Source organism: Sminthopsis crassicaudata, chromosome 1 (assembly GCF_048593235.1).
Source record: "Sminthopsis crassicaudata isolate SCR6 chromosome 1, ASM4859323v1, whole genome shotgun sequence".
Classification (NCBI taxonomy): domain Eukaryota; kingdom Metazoa; phylum Chordata; class Mammalia; order Dasyuromorphia; family Dasyuridae; genus Sminthopsis; species Sminthopsis crassicaudata.
Window position 1 is genome coordinate 20,641,035 of NC_133617.1, and position 21,366 is coordinate 20,662,400.

The 21,366-nt window shown below is 46.9% G+C and overlaps 1 protein-coding gene across 2 annotated transcripts in view; it reads right to left on the reverse strand.

Annotated features, from left to right (window-relative positions):
- The window catches only part of CABP1 (calcium binding protein 1), a 36,231-nt gene extending 24,223 nt beyond the window's left edge, over positions 1-12,008 (reverse strand). The window contains exon 1 of one of the 2 annotated variants that reach the window (XM_074296086.1): positions 11,387-12,008. In XM_074296086.1, the coding sequence (XP_074152187.1) occupies positions 11,387-11,884 (498 nt within the window). In that variant the 5' untranslated portion in view covers positions 11,885-12,008. Of the gene's footprint in view, positions 1-786; positions 1,028-11,386 lie in introns of those variants that run through there. The other variant, XM_074296095.1, reaches the window with a different exon arrangement.
- Positions 12,009-21,366: the final 9,358 nt, after the last annotated feature.

The window sequence follows — 21,366 nt, forward strand, 5'->3', positions numbered from 1 at the left end:
TAAAACCAGGAGGGAAAGAGCCAGGACCCAAGAAGGAGATATACGCTCTACAGACCCTCCGCGCTGGGATGACCCACCCGCCTCATCTCCCTGCGCTTGGCGGAAGAAAGAACCCAGAGCCATATAAACAGAGATCGACAACTGGAAGGGATCAATGAGTCCAACCCCGTAAGAAACAGAGCGAGGGGAGCCCCAAATCCTAGAATTAATAAAAGACTAATTACAGCTCTCGAATTTTGAAACATCACAGTGTTTGAACTTAGATTCTCTCCAGACCCAGAACTGGCCCTCCACTCTATCTGGGTGCCTGACAGAAGGATTTACGGCCAAGAAAAAAAACAATTCCCTTATTCAGAAGCAACACCTATGGAGCCATCAGTGTTTCCCAGCACAAAGTGGGGGGGGGTCCCGGCAAACTATGGACAGAGCCTCTCATCGTCCCCCCAGTGCAGCCCCTGCCAAAGCACGTCACCTGCCCGCTAGCACATGCACATACAGGGATGATATCCAGAAATCCAAACGGGGAGGTGTGTTCCCAGCCAGCTCCCTCCTAAAAGTCCTCCATGCACAGAATCATGAAGGCAGACACGCTCTCTTCTAGGGCTTCGGTCCCAGAGCTGGGCACACCCCAGAGAGACAAAAAACACTCCAAAGGAAGTGGGGGTGGGATGGAGAATGGGGGGCTTAGCCAGACTCGGATCCTCCCCCCTTCGCATCCCATCTCTCTCCAGCCTCTGAGGTGGCGGGCCGGGGGAACCCCCTGGGTCTCCTCCCCTCCACACCTACCTTTCTGGAGAGGTTTCTCAGGGGAGACTTCACACAGTTGCCCATAATATGCTGAAACTGCCCTCCCCGGGGCACTGGATCACAAGGGTCTGGAAGGGTACCAGAATCCATGAAGGAGATTCTTGGAGGGGATGGGGGATCAAGTGGTCCCAGCTAGCCCTCCCAGCCTCCTGCTCCAACTTAGCGGAGCCTGTTTCCCACCAGGGCTCACTTATGTATTCTGGCCTGCGCCTGCTCTTTCTCTGTCCTCATCTCATCTCTCTCTCTCTCCTCTCTCTCTCCTCTCCTCTCTCTCTCCCTCTTCTCTCTCTCTCTCTCTCTCTCTCTCTCTCTCTCTCTCTCTCCTCCCCCCTCTTCAATATCTTTCTCCCTCCCTCCCTTCTTTCTCTTACTCTCTTTGTCTCTGTTTCTTTCCTCTCTCTTCCTACTCTGAACCTTCTTTCTCTTTCTCTCCTCCCCTGCTCTTCTCTCCTCTCCTTCCTCTTTTCAAATCTCTCTTCCCCCCTCCCCTCTCGAAATTTTTTTCTTCTCCCTCCTTCCTTTTCCCCCTTTTTCCTCTCACTCTCTTGTTTTTCTCTCATCTATTGCTTTATCTTTTCTTCTTTCTTTCTTTCTTTCTCTCCTTTTCTTGTTTTTTTTTTCTTGTTTCCTCTCTCTTTCTTTCTTTGTCTCTCTCCCTGTCACTCTCCTTTCTCTTTTCTATCCCCTGTTTTCTTCTCCTTTCTCCCCTCTTTTCTTTTTTCTTATTCCCTCTCTCCTTTCCTTTCTTTTTTTCTCTTCTATCCCTACATTTTCTCCTTCTTTCTCCCGTCTCCCCTCTTCTCTATCTTTTCCCCATTTCCTCTATCCCTCTTCCTCTCTTTGTCTCTCTCTCTGCCCACTCTCCTTTCCCTCTTCTATCCCTGTATCTTCTCCTTGTTTTTTCTTTCTCTCTGCCTTTTCCCCCTCTCCCCCCACTCTTCTCTTTTTTGCTTTCCCTCTCTCTCTCCCTCTTCCTCCTCTGTCTCTCTTCCTGTCACTCTCCTTTCCCTCTTCTATCCCTATCTTCTCCTTCCTTTTCTTTTGTCTCCCTTTTGCCCTCTCTCCTCTGTTCTTTTCCTCTCTCTCTCTCTACCACTCTCCTTTTCCTCTTCTATCCCTGTATCTTCTGCTTGTTTTTCTTTCTCTCTTCCCTTTCTCCCCTGCTCTTCTCTTTCTTCACTTTCCCTCTCTCTCTCTTCCTCTCTTATCTCTCTCCCTGTTACTCTCTTTTCTCTCTTCTATCCCTGTAAAGTCTCCTTTCTCTCCTCTCTCTCTCTCATCCTTTTTTTCTCTCCCTCTTTGTCTCTCTCTCTCTCTCTCTCCTCTCTCCTCTCTCTCTCTCTCTCTCTCTCCTCTCTCTCTCTCTCTCTCTCTCTCTCTCTCTCTCTCTCCCTGCTTTGTGACTTGTGCTTTTCTAAAGGCTGGTTTTTGTTTTTATTTTTGTGTTTTACTTTCTGTACACTTTCTTGATGAGGACTGAAAGGAAGGAGGGAGGAGTTAACTCAGAAAAAATCACTGAGTGAGTGAGAGCAGAGAAAGCTGGAGAAGGTAGATGGATAATATACATCAGATTAATGCTGCATCCCTTCCCCTCCCCCTCCCCCCACAAATCTGCAGGGGAGATTGTCTCTGTGCTAGGGATCTGGAATGGCAGCTGCCAGATGGGAATTAGGACAACAGTGCTACAGGGAGCCTCCAGAATCTGGCTACTTTAGGTCCCCACTGCCCCCAAAGCCAACAAATCACCCAGTTTCTGAGCTTGTACATGCACGTACAACAACACAAGCACTCATGCACACAGACAAAAAAAAAAAAATTAGAAAGCCTGCAATGAGCCCGTGAGCTCATTATAAGCAAAGACTGTGACTCTCTGGATAATCTCTCCATGGCAGAGCCCACGTCCTGTGTCTTGGAATCCAATTTTCTTCCTTCCCTCTTATTCACATTCATTTGGGTTTGCTCTTATTAAGCTGGTACAGCCAGAAGGTAAAACCTGGGTCAAATCATTGGGGTGTCCTGATGGCCACCGAGGGAAACATAGGGATGTCCCAGAGTGCTTGAGGTCCGCCGACGCCACGCATCTTGCCGCGCTCCTTCCTTCCTGAGACCCCGGAGGAGCTGGCTGCTGCAGCCCAGTTGCTCTTTGGACTGGGCTTCTCAGGTCTAACGTTGATGGAGATGGCAGCGTTTGGGTTGGTAAACTACTTACCCCCACTCCCTGCCTGCTTTGGTTTAAGATTATTTCACATGGGTTGGCTCCAGAAGTCAAGTCAACATCCTTTGGCTGGTTCCAAAGCACCACAGGGCCAGGCCAAGGTGAGATGAGTAAATCACCTGCCTGCCTCTTGCAGTCCTCCTTAGCAAGAAGGCTAAGTGTTGTCGGGAAGCTTCTCTGGACCACGGCTCTGATGGTAGAACTTTGTACCTGAAGATGAATGGGATTGGCTGGAATTCCACCTGCTGTCCCAGAAGGCCCGGAAGGGCAGGGAAACAAGCCTCCAATGTCTCCTGCCCCAGAGCCTTTAAGGTCCTGGAGGATAACGACCAGCTGTCATCAGCTAAGATTAATGTCAAACAGTGAGACATCCACAGCGATTCCTCAGAGGCCCTGCCGCCATGGAAGCTGGTCCAGGAAAAATGCCCCCCTCCCCACTACCTCTCCAGGAACCATTGGCAGCTGAGTGGGAAGTGAGGAGGCAGCTCTAGGGAGCTCGGTCCCTGTCACAGCAGAGACATTCATCAAGAGAGTTCCTCGGCTTCAATGTTTCAGCCAGCCCCTGAGAGGGGGAGGCGCTGGGTCGCCCTAACAGAAAAATGACTGAATCAGAAGCCGACAGGCTCAGAATGAGAGGAAAGCTTCCCTAGTGGTTGAAAGTCCTGAGGATGACAAAAGAGCCGAGAGGCTAGTCTGGATGGGTCCTTTGTACTCCCTCTCCATCACTCCTCACACAGAAGAGGGAACCAAGCAGAGAGGAAAAACACCTGCCAGGAGAACCGGGCTGGGGAGAAGCTGAAGGTCTCCAGCTCAAGCTTCTGCAGGAGTTAGGACCGGAGGCATGTTGGAGGCCCATCACAGCACAACCTCCGTTCATTGTGTCCCATCAAAAGATCGATTGTCTAATCATAAACCACTCCGCAAACCTCAATAAGCCAGCCAGATGGATAATTATACTTAGGCAAAGATGTTCAGGGTCTCCCAGGCAGCAGGGATCAGAGTTGAACCTGAAACCGGTTCCTCAACCCCAAATCCAGCGTTTTCTCCACTTGGAAAGTAAAACTACGGCTTGCCAGCGTGCCTGGCTGGAGTAGGCGCTTGATCATTGATCGCCAAATTGGAAATTCTGTCCTTTCTTCAATCTAAACTAATACTAGGTCTTGCATTCAGTAAGTGCTTAATAATTGTGATTGAAAAGCCTAAAGACATGGGGTCTGAGGTTCATCTCATAGTACTTACAAGGGTCCATCTTATCTTGCCATCGAAGTAGGGAGCAACTGGTAGGAGTTTAGAGATAGGGCTGGATGTGGCTTCAGAGGCCATCAAGTCTCACACTCTCATTTTACGGAAGGAGAAATGGAGACCCAAAGAGATTTGCCCGGGATCACAAAGTTACTAAGAGGCAAGGTGGAAATATGAATTCAGATCTCCTGGCTGCCAAACCAAGCTCTTGAAGATGTTCTAGAGGAGCAAACACTTATGAGAGACTGTGCCAGTTGACCATGGATCAATCTAGGGAAGCATTTATGAAAAGCAAATTCTTTCCATCCCATGGGACATCCCTTAAACAACAGAAAAATGCTTACATGGCACTCTTGCTGTACGGTGCCCTTAGGGAATGACAGAAAATGGATTTGGAGCCGGTGGATCTAAGTTCAAATCCTGACTTCACCACTTATAGTAGTATGACTTTGAACATATCATTTAAATTCTCTGGCACAATGGGTGGAAAACCAGTCTAAGAGTCAGAAAAAGAGTCAGTTAAAACCCGATTCAGATTGATCCGTGGCCCTGAGCAAATTAGGTAACTTTAATGCTATAAATTGCAGAAGAGATAATGAGGAGAACCAATAACGAGGTCTCCAGTGGAACAGAGAATTTCCCCACGTGAACTTTCCTATGATGCTTCAATCACAGGTCAATCTTTTTTTTTTTAAATTGTGCCTGACTCTTTCTGACCCTAGTAAAGCTTTCTTGGCAATAATAATGGAATGGTTTTGCCATGTCTCTAGTTCATTTTACAGATGAGGAAACTGGGGTAAACAGGGTGAAGTGACCTACTCAGTGTTATATAGATAGTAAGAGTCTGAGACTGGATTTGAACTCAAATTTTCCTGACTCCAGACTTGGCATTCTATGAACTATAATGTCCCCTACCTGCCCTAAAATCATAGATATAGTTCCCAAAAAGGAAAGTGAGGGTCCTGAGAACTGTAATTTTAAGATATGCTAGAAGCAAAAAAAAAAAAAAAGAAAGAAAGAAAGAAAGAAAGAAAGAAAGAAAGAAAGAGAGAGAGAGAGAAAGAAAGAGAGAAAGAGAGAGAGAGAGAGGGAGGGGAGGGAGGGAGGGAGGGAGGAAGGAAGAAAGAAAGAAAGAAAGAAAGAAAGAAAGAAAGAAAGAAAGAAAGAAAGAAAGAAAGAAAGAAAGAAAGAAAGAAAGAAAGAAAGAAAGAAAGAAAGAAAGAAAGAAAGAAAGAAAGAAAGAAAGAAAGAAAGAAAGAAAGAAAGAAAGAAAGAAAGAAAGAAAGAAAGAAAGAAAGAAAGAAAGAAAGAAAGAAAGAAAGAAAGAAAGAAAGAAAGAAAGAAAGAAAGAAAGAAAAAGAAAGAGGAAGGAAGAAAAAATTGGTATTTTCTTTTTTTTTTTTTAAATCCTAAAGTGTGTTTTATAGGAAGAAAAGATTCTGGTAGCCCACTTGAGAGTGTTGCCTGCTCTCCGCAGCATTTCTCTTCCTAATTTCTCTAATTTCTCTGTCCTAATCCCACAGGGCAGGTCCAGTGTGAACTTGCTGTCCTCCTCAGGGCCCAAGGCTCACCTCATTTAGAATCATGAAAACCATTCTTGGCCCTCCCAGGCCAGCTCCACTGCAGTAGATCCTGCCCCCTGGAGGCCAGACCTGAGCCAGACACCAGCTCGCTGACCTTGGGGGAAAGTACCTCTGTCCTTGGGGAGAAAAGGAGCCCAATGCCAAGTGACTCAAGCACAAAGTGGCCAATCATGAGCTCTGGAGGAAAAACCCTCCAGAATAGCTAAACCTTCTCAGTAAAGCACTGGTGATAAGTTAGGATAAAGGTGGGAAAGAGACCCAGATGACCTCATGCTATTAGAGCTGATGCTCAGGTGTGTGTGTGTGTGTGTGTGTGCGTGTGCGCGTGCGTGTGTGTGTGTGTGTGTGTGTGTATATGTGCAGGGGATGAAGGGAAAGTTGGCTTTAGAAAGCAGGAGAATTCGAGCCCATTATAGAGCTGAAGGGATCTTGTCTCTCATTCTTTCTTTTTCTAATAGTTGAAGAAAAGGGAGGTGATAATTTGTCCAAGATCAAGCTTATGGCTAAGCTTAAACCTGGATCTCCTTACTCTAGAGCTTCCCATGATGCTTGTCACTAATGTACTCACATCACAAATCAAAGGTTTGGAGCTTGAAAAAAATGTGGTTCGACTCCCTAATTTTACAGATGAGGAAACTGAAGTAGAAAGGCTAACAATAATAACTATGATTTAGACAACACTTTAAGGTTTGCAAAGCAAGTTATCTTTTGGGGTTCTCATAATGATTCTGTGAGGCAGGTGCTCTTAATATACCTATCTGACATAATTAAAGTGATAGGTTAAAATGACTTGCCCCAGATTACACAATCAGTAAATATTTGAGACAAGATTTGAATTCAGTCCTCTCTGACTCCAGATCCAGCATTCTATACATTACACTAATGTGTATTGAATAAAATTGAAATGAATTTATTTAAAGTAGATAAGGGAAAGGGTAGGTTTTTAGCTGAGGGGGGAAAGGGTCACCTTTCCTCCCAATTTTGTGGCAATAAGTAGCCATTGGCTTTAAGGAACATTAGAAATGAATAATTGGATCAGAGAGATTAGAAGGATAAATCCACTACTGATTAGAAAGGAGATTGGCTTTTTCCTTAATTCAGCCCATCACTATCCCTTTAAGGGAGGTCAGGGAAGAAGGGAATAAGTGTTTACTTTGTACCCATCTCTGGGCCTAAGTGCTTTATAAATACTTCATCTGATCCTCACAACACTCTGAGAGGAAGGTGCCTCTTATTTTCCCATTGCACAGCTGAGTAAATTGAAGGTAAATTATCTTAAATTGATTAAATTATCGACTTGCCCAGTTTGTGAATATGGGAGACAGAATTTGAACTGGGGCCTTCCTAACTCCAGGCCCACAGCACTACCCACTCTGCTCCCTAGCTTCCTCTCCCTCCTTCCCCAGCAAGGGTAGGGGAGATAGTGCAATAAGAGCTGGGCAGTCTCCTCTCCCCATTACAGCCGACTCTTTACAAGGATTATGGAAGTAGATGAGCTTGTTCCTTCACTGCTGTGAATCTGGCTGCAGTGGGATGCACATCCTAGAATAATTAGTATACTGATTCCCCACTGAGGACAAGTTTTCAGTCATAGATTGAAATCTGGAAGGGACCTCGAAGGCCTTTGAATTCAAGCCCTTTTTCCATTAGGAAATTAAAATCGAAGAGGGGACCCTAAAGTCTTTGGATCTGAGTCGAAATCTTAAACTGGGTCTTCCTGACTCCGATTGCAACATTCTGTTCACCATACTGGGTAGACAGTCATTCCCATTTAAGGGCAGAGATAGAGACAGGCCAGTAATTTCATCAAGGTAGGGAGCTCCCCAGGGAAGAACCTTTTCTGTCTGAATCATACCAACAGGGGTCTGTGATCTGCCATTTTGAGAAGCCATGTCCCCCATATCTTGGTCCTGTTGTCTTAACCCAGTGATGCTCCGATATCACAGTCTTCCCCCAACCTCCTTCTCCTCGTGTGATTATATCTAATGTATTTTTATTTATGTTGTTAAAGGCTCTCCAATTACACTTTAATCTGGTCCAGGTTCCACTTCTGAACATTGTGAGTCACATGCACCAAGCAGGCTACGTGTCCCGGTATCTCTACTCTAAAGCAAGGAAAATGTAAGCAATTTTCCCCAGCGTGACATTACCAGTATTTGTTAAAGGCAGGTTTTGGGGGGGCAGCTAGGTGGCGCAGTGGATAGAGCATCAGCCCTGAATTCAGGAGGACTTGAGTTCAAATCTGGTCTCTCACTTCCTAGCTGTGTGACCCTGGGCAAGTCATTTAACTCCAGCCTCAGGAAAAAAAAAAAAAAAAAGGCAGGTTTTGAACGCAGGCCTTCCTGAGACTTTGAAATCAGTTCTATATTCATTATACCACATTGCACTTCCATTTTACAGATGAGTAAACTGACGACCAGAAAAGTAAAGAGATAGATGTTGCAGACGTCCCCAGGAAGACTGAATTCAATATTGTGATTCTGAATAACTCACTTTCTTTCAGCCTCCATTTACTCACTTGTAAAATGGATATAATAATAGCACTCCAAGGGCTCTTATCAGGATAAAATGAAATAATATTTGTAAAGCACCTTGCAAATCTAAGTGCTAGCTATTATCATCATCATTATTATTAACTTTCATTGTTGGCCCTTCATTTCCACCCCCTGGCTCTGTAATTATGAATAGGTGCAAGGGAGAGGTCGATGTTAAAAGCTTCCCTCAGCATCCTGCCTCCCAACTGGAATCCATAGTTAGACGTGGTAGTATATTTCCTACCTACTTTATTCACCTCCGCAGAATTTCATCCAAACCAGACTTTGCTGGGCCCCTGATCCATCGATAGACACTGAGAAATCACAGGGCAAATAGAGGTTAGGAAAGAATAATTGCTCTCTTTATGACCGGGGTCTGGAACAAACAAGTCATTTTTTTTTTCTATAAAAATGAATCTTTTCATTCTCCTAAGGGTGTAAACCCTAAATTAACTAGACTTTGCAGCCCATAGCCCCGTTAACAAGAGAGGCTCCCAGAGGGAGGTATTAATATTTGATGGGACGCGCTCTTGCTTCGCTGACTCCAGTGACCCCCGTGGCATTTCTGAAAGGTTGTCAGGATACTGGACTAAATTAATCTCTTCGTGTATGGGCTAAGAAAGCCGAAAGCAGATCACGATCACTCAGCTGAGCTTCCCTGAACAGCCACTGTAGATAGAACTCCATGTCAATAAAGACAGCCAGACCGATAGCGGTGTCAGTGGTCAGCAGAGAACTGCCCAACTGGGGGCTTCTGCGATGCTGCATCTTCACATCCTGGCCCTGAGATCCTGACATCGATGCGCTGCTATCCCAGCCTGCCCCCACAACATCCTGCACTAGCGGCGTACAAACTTACCCTGCGCTGACATATTAATTAACTGCAGCAAGGTTGTCCCTGGAGCCAGCCCATCACCACAGAAGCTTTCCTAGCCTGCCCTCAAGATAACCATCCCAGAGAGCCATGTGCAGCCAGATGACCCAGAGAACTCCCTGCAAGAATAAATCAACACACCCCTGCGCTCCAAAGCCAAGCGAAGGGCTGCTGCTGCAATCTGGGGAAATGTGTTACTGCTGCATTAATGGCAGATCTCTGCAATAATCAGCGGCTGCATAATAGCATTTGGAGAAGGGTTGTGCAATATCACGGCCCAGCCTGCTGTCCCAGGGATACTTCCATATGTCGTAGAAGCTGAACCATGGGAAGCTGAAACTAGTCCATTTGGTTTAGTTCAAATGAAAGCATCAGGACGCTTGAGACAAAGCCTCTTCTCAGACCACTCTATAAGGTTTATCCAATACACTCCCAGGCAGGATGCTGCCATCAGACGACAGCATCCCGCAACCTGCCCCTGACTGTAGCAGCATCCTAGCTCACTACTGCACCAGGGAGAATTTTGCCTGAGTCAAAACTCAAGAGGATTGAAAGAAAGCCCTCCCCCCACCAAAAAAAAAAAAAAAAAAAAAAAAAAAAAAAGTCATTTAAAATAAAAAGAAAATCCAAGGATTGCTGGGAAATTCAGTTGCTCATTTCTCACTCCATTCTATTGACCCCCCCACTGCACCCTGCTAATGCAAAAGATGGACACTTTTTTGTCCCGCTCAGAGACAGGACCATGGCTGAGATGACCTCTAAAGGGCCTTTTCAACTCTAGGAGTCAGATTTCATCCAAGTGGAGGCAGGGCTGGGATTCAATGTTGCCACAAGCCACTTCAAAACCAGTGACCTATCCGACCTGCCATCTGGGGGGGAGGGAGGGGGAAGGAGGGGGAAAATTGGAACAAAAGGTTTGGCAATTGTCAATGTGCTGTAAAATTACCCATGCAAATATCTGGTAAATAAAAACTATTAAAAAACAAAAAAACAAACAAACAAACAAAAACCAGTGACCTATCTATCTGCAGTCCCAACGGGAGCTGCAGCTCATTCAATATTCCCCCAGCTCCCGCCCCGACATCGTTTCCAGACAGTTTCTGAGCCCAGGCTTCTGACTTTCCCTTCCACTATCCCCTAAATGCCTCCCTGAGCCCCCTGCGCCCCTGCGGAGCCCGGTTACTGCCACCTCTCCCACCAGAGCCCATGTTCCTGGTTACTCGGGAGACTTTCTCCCTTCCCTTCCCTCTCCCCGGCTGCCTTTGGTCTGGCTTTTCGGCGCTCACCGCCTCCACTGACTCTGGGACGACAGATTCTAACTCAGTCTAAGTGGCTTGTCCTTGACACTTTTTCCGGACTTGCCCCCAGTTAGTTCCCAGGCGGATTCGAACTCTCGGTCCCTTTGGGTCACGAGGGCGTGAGGTGGCCGGGCCGTGGGGGCCTGGAGCCCCTTCCTCCAGGGGAGCGTGTCCACCCGGTCCTGGACGCGCCCCAGACCCTAGGTCCCACACGGTCCAGCAGCCATGGTGCTGACCCCGGCCCCCTGCTCGCGTCGGCCCCTCGCTCTCGGCTTCTCCCGGCATGCTCGGAGCCCTGAAGTCCCGTTTCCAGGGCAGGAGCCCTCCAGAGCCAGCCGAGGGGTCTCGGTGCCTCAAAGGAAGTGGGCAGGAAACGCCACCCCACTGCAGGGCAAGAAGCGAGCGCCGGGTGCGGTGTGCCCGCTGGAGCGGCGCAGTGGACAGCGCAGATGGTGCTGAATCTGGGAAGGGACGCCGCGGAGGGGAGAGGGGGACGGGAGGAAGCGCGGGTCAGGGGCGGGAAGTAAGCGCGCCGAGCGGACACCGTAAGGAAGAGGGGCCGGCTGGCCGGAGCGCCGGAGGTCTGCCCGGGTCGGGGAAGCCGACGGGGACGGTCAGGGAGGCGCTCGCGCCGGGAGCCGCGGAGACGGAGCCAGCCGCTGTCCCACGGCTCTGCCCCCGAGACGCCAGCCCTCTCTCCGGCCCGCCCTCCCCGGGTCCCCGCGCGGCGAGTTGCTGAAGCCCGGCTGGCCGGGTGACCCCGGGCTGGAGGTGGGGGCGGGGAGCGCTGCCCGACCCGGGGCTGGGGGCGGAGTGCGGGGCGCGGCCCTTACCTGGCCGAAGGCGGAACTGAGCATGGGGCGCAGCCGGTGGAGGAACGGGTCTGCCTCGGGCACCGCGGCTCCGGCTCGGGCTCCGGCCGCCCGCAGGGACTCCCGGGAGCGCCGCCGGAGGCCAAGCGCCGGGGACAGCCCCCGTTCCTCCCCATCCCGCCCGAGGGGTTGCGGCGGCGGCGGCGGCGGAGACTCCCGGCTGCCCGTGGCCGGGGGGCGCCGCCAGCTCCCCCGAGTCCCGTCCTCCCGCGGCCCCGGTCTGCACAGGGGCCTCCGCGAGCTGGGGTCCCCGGGCGGCGGCGGCGGCGGCGTCCCGGGGCAGCCGGGCTGCAGGCGCGGGGGGCGGCGGCCGTGCGGCCCCGGCTCCCGGGCCGGGCCCTGGCGGGGCTCCGCGCCCGCCGCCGCCGCGGAGCGCTGGGGAGCCCGGCTGCCCCCGCCCGCCGCCGCCGCCTTCAGCAGCGACGTTTTGGACTCGCTCTTGGCAATGGACGAGCTCATCGCGGCGGTGCCCGCGCTCGCATGGCCCGGCAGGGGCGGGGGCGGCGCGGCGCGGACCCCCCGCAGGCGGAGCCCGGGGCGCCCGGCGGGAGCCGAGCCAGAGGACGCGCTGGAGGCGGGCGCCGTCCCCCAGCCGCTTAAATGCCGCCCCGCCGCCGCCGCCACCGCCGCCGCCGCCCATGTGACAGCGCAGCCTCTGCGCCCCGAGCCCCGGGCTCCCAGCTCGCGGAGCGCGGCTCCGGGCTGGGGGCCGGAGGGAGGGGCCTGGGGCCCGAGGTGACACTCCACCCCTCCGCTCCCCCCGCCCCCGCCGCCCCCTCCCTGTGCCCGCCCAGGTGGCCCCTCCCCACCCCCGGAGGGAGGGCACCTACTTTGGGGCTGCCCCTGCAGGCAGAGCGGGCGCTTTAACTGCCGCGAGCTCGGGTCAGGGCCCCCGGCCCGGACTTGTCCAAGGAACACGTAGCGCCTCCCCTGCCCTGCCTCAGCCCTGCTCTGCACCGGGACCCCGAGCCTCCTGGCCAGCCAGAGAGCCCGTGAGCGCCCAACTGGGCTGCTTCTGGGTCACAAGAGCCGGATTCGAATTCCACTTCAGCTACCTATGATTAATCTTTCCCACGTGACCCGAGCAGGTCCCTTACACCCGGGTCCTGAGGCTTCTTCAGTTGTAAAATGCAAGGCTAGAAGAGCTGAGGTGATTTCTAAACTCAAATCCTTTCCCCCCGTGTACCCGGGACTTGACAGGGCAGCAGAGTGGACAGTCAGGAGCCTGGCGGGCGGCCTCTGCTCTCCCTCTGCTGAACGACCTTGGACAAATGGGTTCCTCTCTATCAACTTCCCCAGGTAAGGAAACAGAGGGTAAATTACTTGTGTAAGGTCACAGGTCTCTTCCTCTTCAAAATCAAGGAAGCTGATCTTAAAAATCCCTAAGGAACCTTCCAGGAGCGATAGTCTAGTTTATCCCTAGCTGTTCAGCTCAGTTGAATGCACAGTGGCCTAGGAAACTAGCTACCTCTAGGGCTAAATGAGCAGGGAAGTGTGGGAAATTGTTCCACCACTCGCCATCCCCTTCTGTTGCAGGGGATTGAATTGCATGTCACAGCAATTCAATCCCTCTGAAGAGAAAGGAGGAAAGCAGACTCGTAGCTTAACTGCCCTGGTCACTAGTTGTTCTGTCGCTTCTAATAGGCAGGGTGGACAGAGTCCCTTCACCCCAGGGGACGGAGGGAGCAATCAATGTTCTGCCTGCAGCACCGTGGCGATCAGTCTGTCGGGATTAACAACAAATGTACATTCTCTATAAAATATTTTGCTCAAATCCCTCGGGAGTTTGGTTGGACTAAATGGGTGCTTTAATGCCCGCTTTCTCCAATTCCCTGAATGACCTTGGTCAAGATTCCCTAGCACAATCGGTTGTTTTAATCTCTGTAAAGAGGCAAGAATCTTGTCCCTTCATTCGGGAATACGAGAATATCATTTTGTCCCTGTTGGGACTAATGAACGAGAGTCCAGCTGCCTGATCTATACCATGCCCCTCTTCACTTCCCCACGAACCTCAACTGGGAAATAGGGGAGTTACCTCACAGAAGGAAGGATCACTAAGGAAAATAAGGTCACTTCAAAAACGCCCTGCCATTATGAACCTGACAACACATGAATTATGATGCCAAATGAGACTGGTGGTCTAGAAAGTGTGCCTGGCACATATGGGCATTTGAAAGGGCATGTGTTGTTTGGAGACAACCAGGTTTACAGGAATAAGGTCATATTTGGCTGGCTCGCTTTCTCATTTTCAAAAGAACCTTTTTCCCCCCCCAGAAGGAGCAACAGAGGATTAAGGGCAAAAATGTCCAAATGCTTACTTGTTAAGTTCACTAATTCTCCTTTGCTATTAATCAAGCATTTGCCATGTTCCCAAATCAACAGAGATCCCTGTAAAAGCCCAGGATGTACAAAGAGTTGAGCATTTCTTTGGTGGAATCTAAATTAATTCACTCTCCAGTCTTTCTTGTCTAGGTCATTTTTTCCCCCGGCCATATTCTCCTCTCCTCAGGATCAGATTCCAACCTTCATTTCTCCTCTCCTCACTTTATAAGGAGATGCATTATTTAATTTAAGAAAACTGGCATCACTTAGTGTTTCTAAAGCTGAAGCAGTGTTGGAGGGCCACAAGAATGTTTCTGTGGATGGTAAACTAGAGACTTTCCTGAAAGAGGTTTTTTTTGTTGTTGTTTTTGGTTTTTTTTTTTTCTTTCCTGAGGCAACTGGAGCTAAAGTGACTTGTCCAGGATCACACAGTTAGGAAGCGTTTAAGTATCTGAGGTCAAATTTGAACTCAGGTCCTCCTGACTTCAGGACTGGTGCTCTATCCACTGTGCCACCCAGCTGCCCCCTGAAGGAGGTTTTTACAACTTTTGAAATAAAGTGTTCCAGGCAAATAGAAAAACAAACTAACTTGATTTCTTCTGAAACATGAAGCCTTAATACTGGCAAGAACTAAGAAGCAATGACTGAGATTCCATTAAGGACACAATTATCTCAGAGTAGTGCTTCAATTGGCATTATGTGACTATTGAATTTAAGGTTATAGATTGAGCTCTAATATGGCCTCCTAGGTTTGCTGTGTTTTGTGAACATGAATCTCACCCCCTAACAATCTTACAAAGATTTTGCTGTAATGGGCAAAGATTGTCAATAGATTAGAGAAAACCCAGATTTAAAACCCCCTGGTTTTGAGGAAATGGAGACCCACAGATATTTAAGTGAAGTGCCCAAGATCACATATAAAGTAAATAGTAGAGCTATGATTTGAACTCCATTGGTTTCCAAACCAATAACCCAGTTTCTTTAACTGTAAGGAGAATTGCCCTAACCATAGCCACTCACCACTACTAAAAAAAAAGAAATTCAAAATAAATGCAACAACCATTTATTCTTTGTTGTGGTTCAGTTATTTTTTTAGACCTGTTCAATTTTTTAAGATTCCATTTGGGGTTTTCTTGGCTAAGATATTGGAGTGGTTTGCCATTCATTTCTCCAGGTTATTTTTTTAACAGCTGAGGAAACTGAGGCAAATAGGGTAAAGTCAGTGATAGAGCTAGTAAGTGTCTGAGGCGAGATTTGAACACAAGTCTTCCTGATTCCTGTGATTTAGATGACATCAGATTCAGTGTTGGGGATATGAAGAGGGAAAAAACGCATGATCCTTGCTTTCGGGGAGTCCAGAATCCAAAGGTCATAGTCTCTTAGCCTATGGGTTTTCCCAAGTACAGCTCAGTAGCTTCTTTTCCCCATGAGGACAGAATGCTGGGATGCTTACAGATTCTTTCTCCTTAACTCACAGCTATCTTCCCTCAAAGTCTCCCTCTCTTTTTTTAATCTGGATCGAATTTTCTAGCTTCCTGAGGTCGTGATTAAAGGGGGAAAATGGTCATCTTCCAGGCTTTGTGCTAGCAGCTGGGCAGGATGGCAAATTTAGATTTCCTTAGCAAAAAGTTGACAGATTCTCAAATTTCTAGAATTCTGCTTTCATGTGCACCCACCTAACTCCCACCCTTTTAATGTTCCCAACTCCACACATGCCCACGTTCAGACGGGCAGTACACAAGCAACAAAAAACATACACACATTCATAAACAATTTCCATTCCATGAGAGACAACTAAAAATTTACAGAGTGCTAAAACTGAAAGACTCCCTAGCCTTGATGCCCTCTTTATGGAGATGAGGAGATGGCGGCTCAGAGAGTCTGTGAGCTTTCCAAGGTCACACAGCAAGGTAGCAAGGAAAGGAAAATATCTGTGTCTCTCAGTCTTCTCCAGTTTCCTTGACTTTCCCCCCTTCCCCTCATGTTCAGATGAATTAAAAATAGCAAAAAATCTTAAATTTCACAGACACATCCTCTGTCAGGAATTGTTAACCTTTTTATTTATTTATTTGCTATGGACTCCCTTGACAGTCTGATGAAGTCTACAAACCTCTTCTTAAAAGAACGCATAAAATAGAGAGTATTAGAAAGAAAAACAACTATATTGAAATACTGTTAACATAATAGGAAAAAAAATCCCAAAATCCCAAATCCCCATCTTCTATTTTGATCTGGCAAAATGATAATCAGCTTAGCTGAACCTTGAGATGTGTTTTTCCTTAGATTATTTCCAATGCTGCCAAATGGACACTGTCCTTTGGATCCCTAAACGAGCACCGAGTGTCCAAGCCTGCACTTCACCCCTCGAGCCCAGCCATCTTATTTCCATAGGCAAGAGGGTTCTGTGTGTAATTGACTGTAGACTTCATCCAAAATTAGAGTCAGCCAACAATGCAGTCTGTGAGCAGGGCGGTTACATCTGTGGCAGTTGGAGCTATGCCCCGGCCCTATACTGAGCAGACCTACTGAGTACGGTGCTGTCAGAAACTGAGTGGGTACTGCAGATGAAGCTCTCCCTGCTCGGGGAGTGGAGGGAGAAATATTAGAGTGAGAACTCGCAACAGGGCATTGGCAACAGCCATTAGTTTCAGACTGTAGGACTCCTGACAAATCTTAGCGCTTGATCTCTGAGGGCCCTGGGTAGTACCGTGGTTATTGTCTAGGACTTGAGGAAATGAAGATTTCTGTTCCAGTTCGACCTCAAACACTCCCTAGCTGGGTAACCCCGCGCCACATCATTTAATCTCAGTCTGCCTCAGTTTTCCTTGTCTGTAAAATGGGGATTAACACATCCTTTACAGGCCGGGGTTGTTTGAAGGATCAAACGACTTAATAATTGTAAAGCACTTAGCAAAGTCCCTGACGTATAGTAAGCACTCTAGATATTTAGCCATTTGTATAATTTCTATCTGTAAATGAGGATAATAATAGCACCTACCTCACGGGGTTGTTATGAGCATCAAATGCATTATTAAGCACTCTGTATAAATGCTAGCTATTATTATTAGCCGAGTGCTGTTTATTTATGAGTTTGCTTCCCTCAGATCCTAGGCAGGGTGTTTAATTTGTGTCTGGGCTGCAGTCCTGGGGCTCTGCTGCTAGGATCCTCACTCCTCATTAGCAAGTTCTTGGAATGGACTCCTGTTCTCCTGCAGGAGTGACATCACTGACCTAAAGGTAGGGCCCAGTGAAATGTACAGCTCTGTCTAGGGGCCAGTCATCCTGCAGGTGTGTGACTCACTGTGTGGACAGCAAGGGATTAAGGGAGCTGGTGGGGAAATTGGCTCGGGATACAGTCAGCCTGGAGATGCTGTGTGTAACCCAGCAACAAGGAAACGGGGGGGGGGGGGGGTAAGACCTGGGGAGCCAGGAGGGGATGCAGAGAGCCTCATTCTCCCAGCTCTAGTGTCGGCCTCTTGGCCTTCAGCCTCCTGCTCCACGGGTGAGTCCAGAAGCTGAGGGGCACCAGAGCAGTCCGATCCCCAGGAATCAACTGCCAGCCGGGGACCCCTCTCCAGAGGGGCCCCAAACCCCGAGTCTCCCGTCACCGCGAGCCTCTGCACCGACACCATCTGCTGATTCCTCAGGAGGACAGAACAAACCAGCGAGGCACGAAGATGAGATTATGTAACATCCCTAAGAGTTGTTTTCCCAGAGAAAACAAATGGAACACATTGATCTGCTCAGTTTGGTGTCAGAAACAAGTCACAAACAGAGACCTGTCCCTGTCTGCTCCGGGAGGACCTCATTAACCGGGGAATAGAGAACACGCACATGACATTCCATTCAGTTCCTCATGGCAATGCTACCTTGGGGAGCTGACGCCGGAGCTGTTCCAAATCCGGTGTCTTTGCCGGTGATTCATGAAAAGTCACGGCACATCCAGTCCTACCTGAAAGTCACCCTGCAAGATCAGTTAAAATGAGACACTGGACAGATCACTTAAAGAGGAATCTGAATTAAGGAATCCCTCAAAAAACAGAACTTTGAGCCAGTACAGTCCTTTGGCCCAGGATAGTAAATTTTTAATCCACAAGGCAAAGAAAATAGAGATAATAGAATAAAAACATTTATTTCAAAGTAAAATCAATGTGTACATAAAAGTGGGCGTATATCCATATCTATGTGTGTGTATGTTTATGTCTATAGATGTGTGTGTTTTGTATCAATGGACGCATCCGGTCCTTCTAGCGTTAACCTGCCTTCCTGCACCTCCGTTTGTTAAATGAGGATAAAAATAATATCTAATCTCCCAAGGTTGTTGTAAGGATAACATGAGAAGACGTGAATAAAGCATTTAGCAGATCTTAAAGTGTTATATAAATGTTAGCCATTCTCATCATTAATTTCTCCATTATGGCTACCACTTCCCACTTTTAATAAAATGCTTCTTAAGTGATAGTTTGAGTCCACAAACATGTAGTGAATATATAACATATTCTTCCTAGGCAAGGTACTGTACCTAGGGAGATGCGGGATTTCTTTCATGCTTAGATAAATAAGATGAACAAAAAATAAAAGGGCTGACTTCAGGGGCTCACAATTTAATCCAGGATATAAGATGCACTGATTTTTAAAATTGACACAGACCTCCAGAACCTAATTCAACACAATCCATAACTGAAAAAGAATCAGTATATTTGACAAGGGTATGTCCAGTCTTTGTTTGAAGATGACCAGTAATAGAGAGACACTCCTTCTGGGGGGCAGTCCAGTCCCCCAGACTCCAGACCTAAGAAAGTTTTTCTGTTCATCAAATTTAAATTTATTCCTTTGGTCCTTTTCTCTATTGGTTCTGTTTTTTTTTTCTTTCTTTCTATTGCTTCTTATATTTGCCCTCTAGTTCTGCAAAAATAACTGAATACTAGATCCAATCAGTTTCCAACGAAGGGAAACTGAGGAGAATTGGCTTCAGATCTGGACCTAAAATGATAGATGGAAATATTTTTCTCAAGAAAAGTTCTTTTAAGAGAAGGGGGGAGGGAAAAGTACATCTGCTGTGGGGCAGATGAAAAGGTTTGCAGGTTCTAAGGGTACAGCACTGGAGTAGATGGCAAATCTCAGAGGCCCTTAGTAGGCAGAGATAGGTTACATGGAAGTGCCATAGCTCTGTCAGCCAAGGTAGCTAATAAAATAAAGGTACTTCATCTTACCAAAAGATTGTATTAGGTGACTCCCAACTCATCCAAGTGCTTTTATTTATATTTTTAAAAATCCAATCAATGAAAATCTATTTTCTCCCCTTCTTCCCATTGCCTCACACCCATAATGTAGACTTTTGATAGGAAAGAGAGTATAGAATCCTTAGCAAAGGATCAGCAAACAAAAAGACTGAGATAAGAAAAAGAGAGTGTATGTCATTGTAGGAATGTCTGGGAATGACCAGTAGAGATCACAAGATTTATGATGGAGGGGATCTTAGAGATTATCTAGTCCAAGATTTTCATTTTAAGAGGGGGATATTAATATCCAGAATTGGGGAAGCAACTTTCCTAAAATCATAAGATAATATGTGGCAAAACTGGAAGCCGAGTCCAAATTTTTTTATTCCAAATTCATCACTCTTTCTATTTGTGGAGTCGTCCATCCTATCCTAAGATTATTGAAAAGGAAAATAAGAAATAAAGATAAATGGCCACAGCTAGATAGTGCAGTGGAAAGGTCACCAGCTCTGAAGTTAGGAGGACCTGAGTTCAAACCTAGCCTCAGATACTTCATACTTCCTGACTGTATGACCCTGGACAAGTCACTTAACCTCAATTTTGCCTCAGCAAAAAAAAAAAAAAAAAAAAAAAGGAAAGAAAGAAAGAAAAATAAAAGTAGATTGCACAAGTATTCTTAACATAAGCTCCATGAATTTTTATAAATATATTTTAATAATCCTACTTGAATATAATTGGTCTCCTTTGGAATCCTTTGTATTTTATTGCATGCATTTAAAACCATTATTCTGAAAAAACTTCACTGAAGAGTCCCAGGACACCAAAAAGATAAGAATTCCTAAGTTAAATATTGAAAGACATGATAAAGATTGTATTCTGTCCAAAGTCAGATAATAGGATCTAGGCCTAAAAGAAAACTTAGGAATCATTTAGTTGTGGTGGTAGCTGTAGCAGTGATCGAAGCAGTAGTAGTAAATGGTGGGGGTGGCAACGATCATTCACTCTGGGAGTCCCATTTTAAAAGGGAGCCCAGGAGCAGAATTCAGAGAGATTCTGAGGATGAAAATATGAAGATTAAAACCTACATTAAAAGAAACTGAGACAGCTCTGAGCCACTTTATTGAAGGCTCCGTGGTCCTCTCTAATGAAGGGGACCTCAGATCTTCCTCATAATCTGAGAGGCCTCCTCCTCCCAGGGCCCTATTTTTATAGGGCTAGATATCCAATTGTTTCAAAAAAACTATATCAAATTCAGAATAATTCCACTGATTGGCATGTGATACATAAGCTAAAATAAGCAAAATTATTTCAGCAGGGTCACAAATTAGGTGAAGTAAGGAATATCTCCACACAAGATGGACAGACTTCTCGTTAATTTGAGCAGGAGGAAATGGTACAAGCTATCAGCGACCTAAGCCTTCATAAGATGGACATCTGGTCCTACTGGATAGGTAATTAAACTGTAGGTAGAAAAATATTCAGAGGGGACTTCCTAGCTTGTTGTGAGCTCTTCCCCACTGGGCTTGGTCGCCATGACAAGGCAAAACAACAGTGGAGGGTCTTCTGGGGCCTTAGACACAGAATTTTGATAGGATTCTGTCAAATTGCTTAATACTGATTGGAATAAAATAGGGGTCCAAATGAATTATTTCTCCTTCACAAAAAGCCAGGAAAAAAGAGAGATTGTAAGTCTACTCAGAAACACAGACTCTGTGTCCCTGAAGAGGAGCCTGATGTGACTCCAATTCCAGAGGCTGGTACCGTGATAAACAAGACTTGGATATCTCCGAGATTAAAAAGGCAGTGCTAAGTGTGTGGACCAAGGCAAGAAGTTCTGAGCTAAAAGAAGCCGAGAACAAGACGAAGGCAGTATGTGGGAGTATAAACCCAGTCCTTGCTTTTCACTGAGTTTTATCAGGGACGCCTAAGTGATGGACTCAGCATCAGAAAGTCCGGATCAAGTTTTCCTTTATTTATTCATTTGTTTGCTTTTTTAGTTTTTTAGTTTTAGTTTCCAACAGTCATCTCTGTAAGACTTGGTTTTCCAAACGTCCCCCTCTCTCCTTTACCTCCCCTCCCCAAAACAGCAGGCAATCTGATATAGGTTATACATGTACAATCCTTTTAAACATATTTTAATATTTGTCATGTTGTGCAAGAAGAATCAGACCAAAAGAGGGGAAAAAACACAAGAAAGAAAAAGCAAACAAAGAAACAAAAAAGGTGAAAAATATAATACTTTAATCCACATTCAGTCTCCATAGTTCTCTCTCTGGATGTGGATGGCATTTTCCATCCAAGTCTATTGGAATTGTCTTGAATCACTGCAGTGCTGAGGAGAGCCAAGTCCATCACATTGATCATCTCATAATCTGGCTGTTACTGTGTTCAATGTTC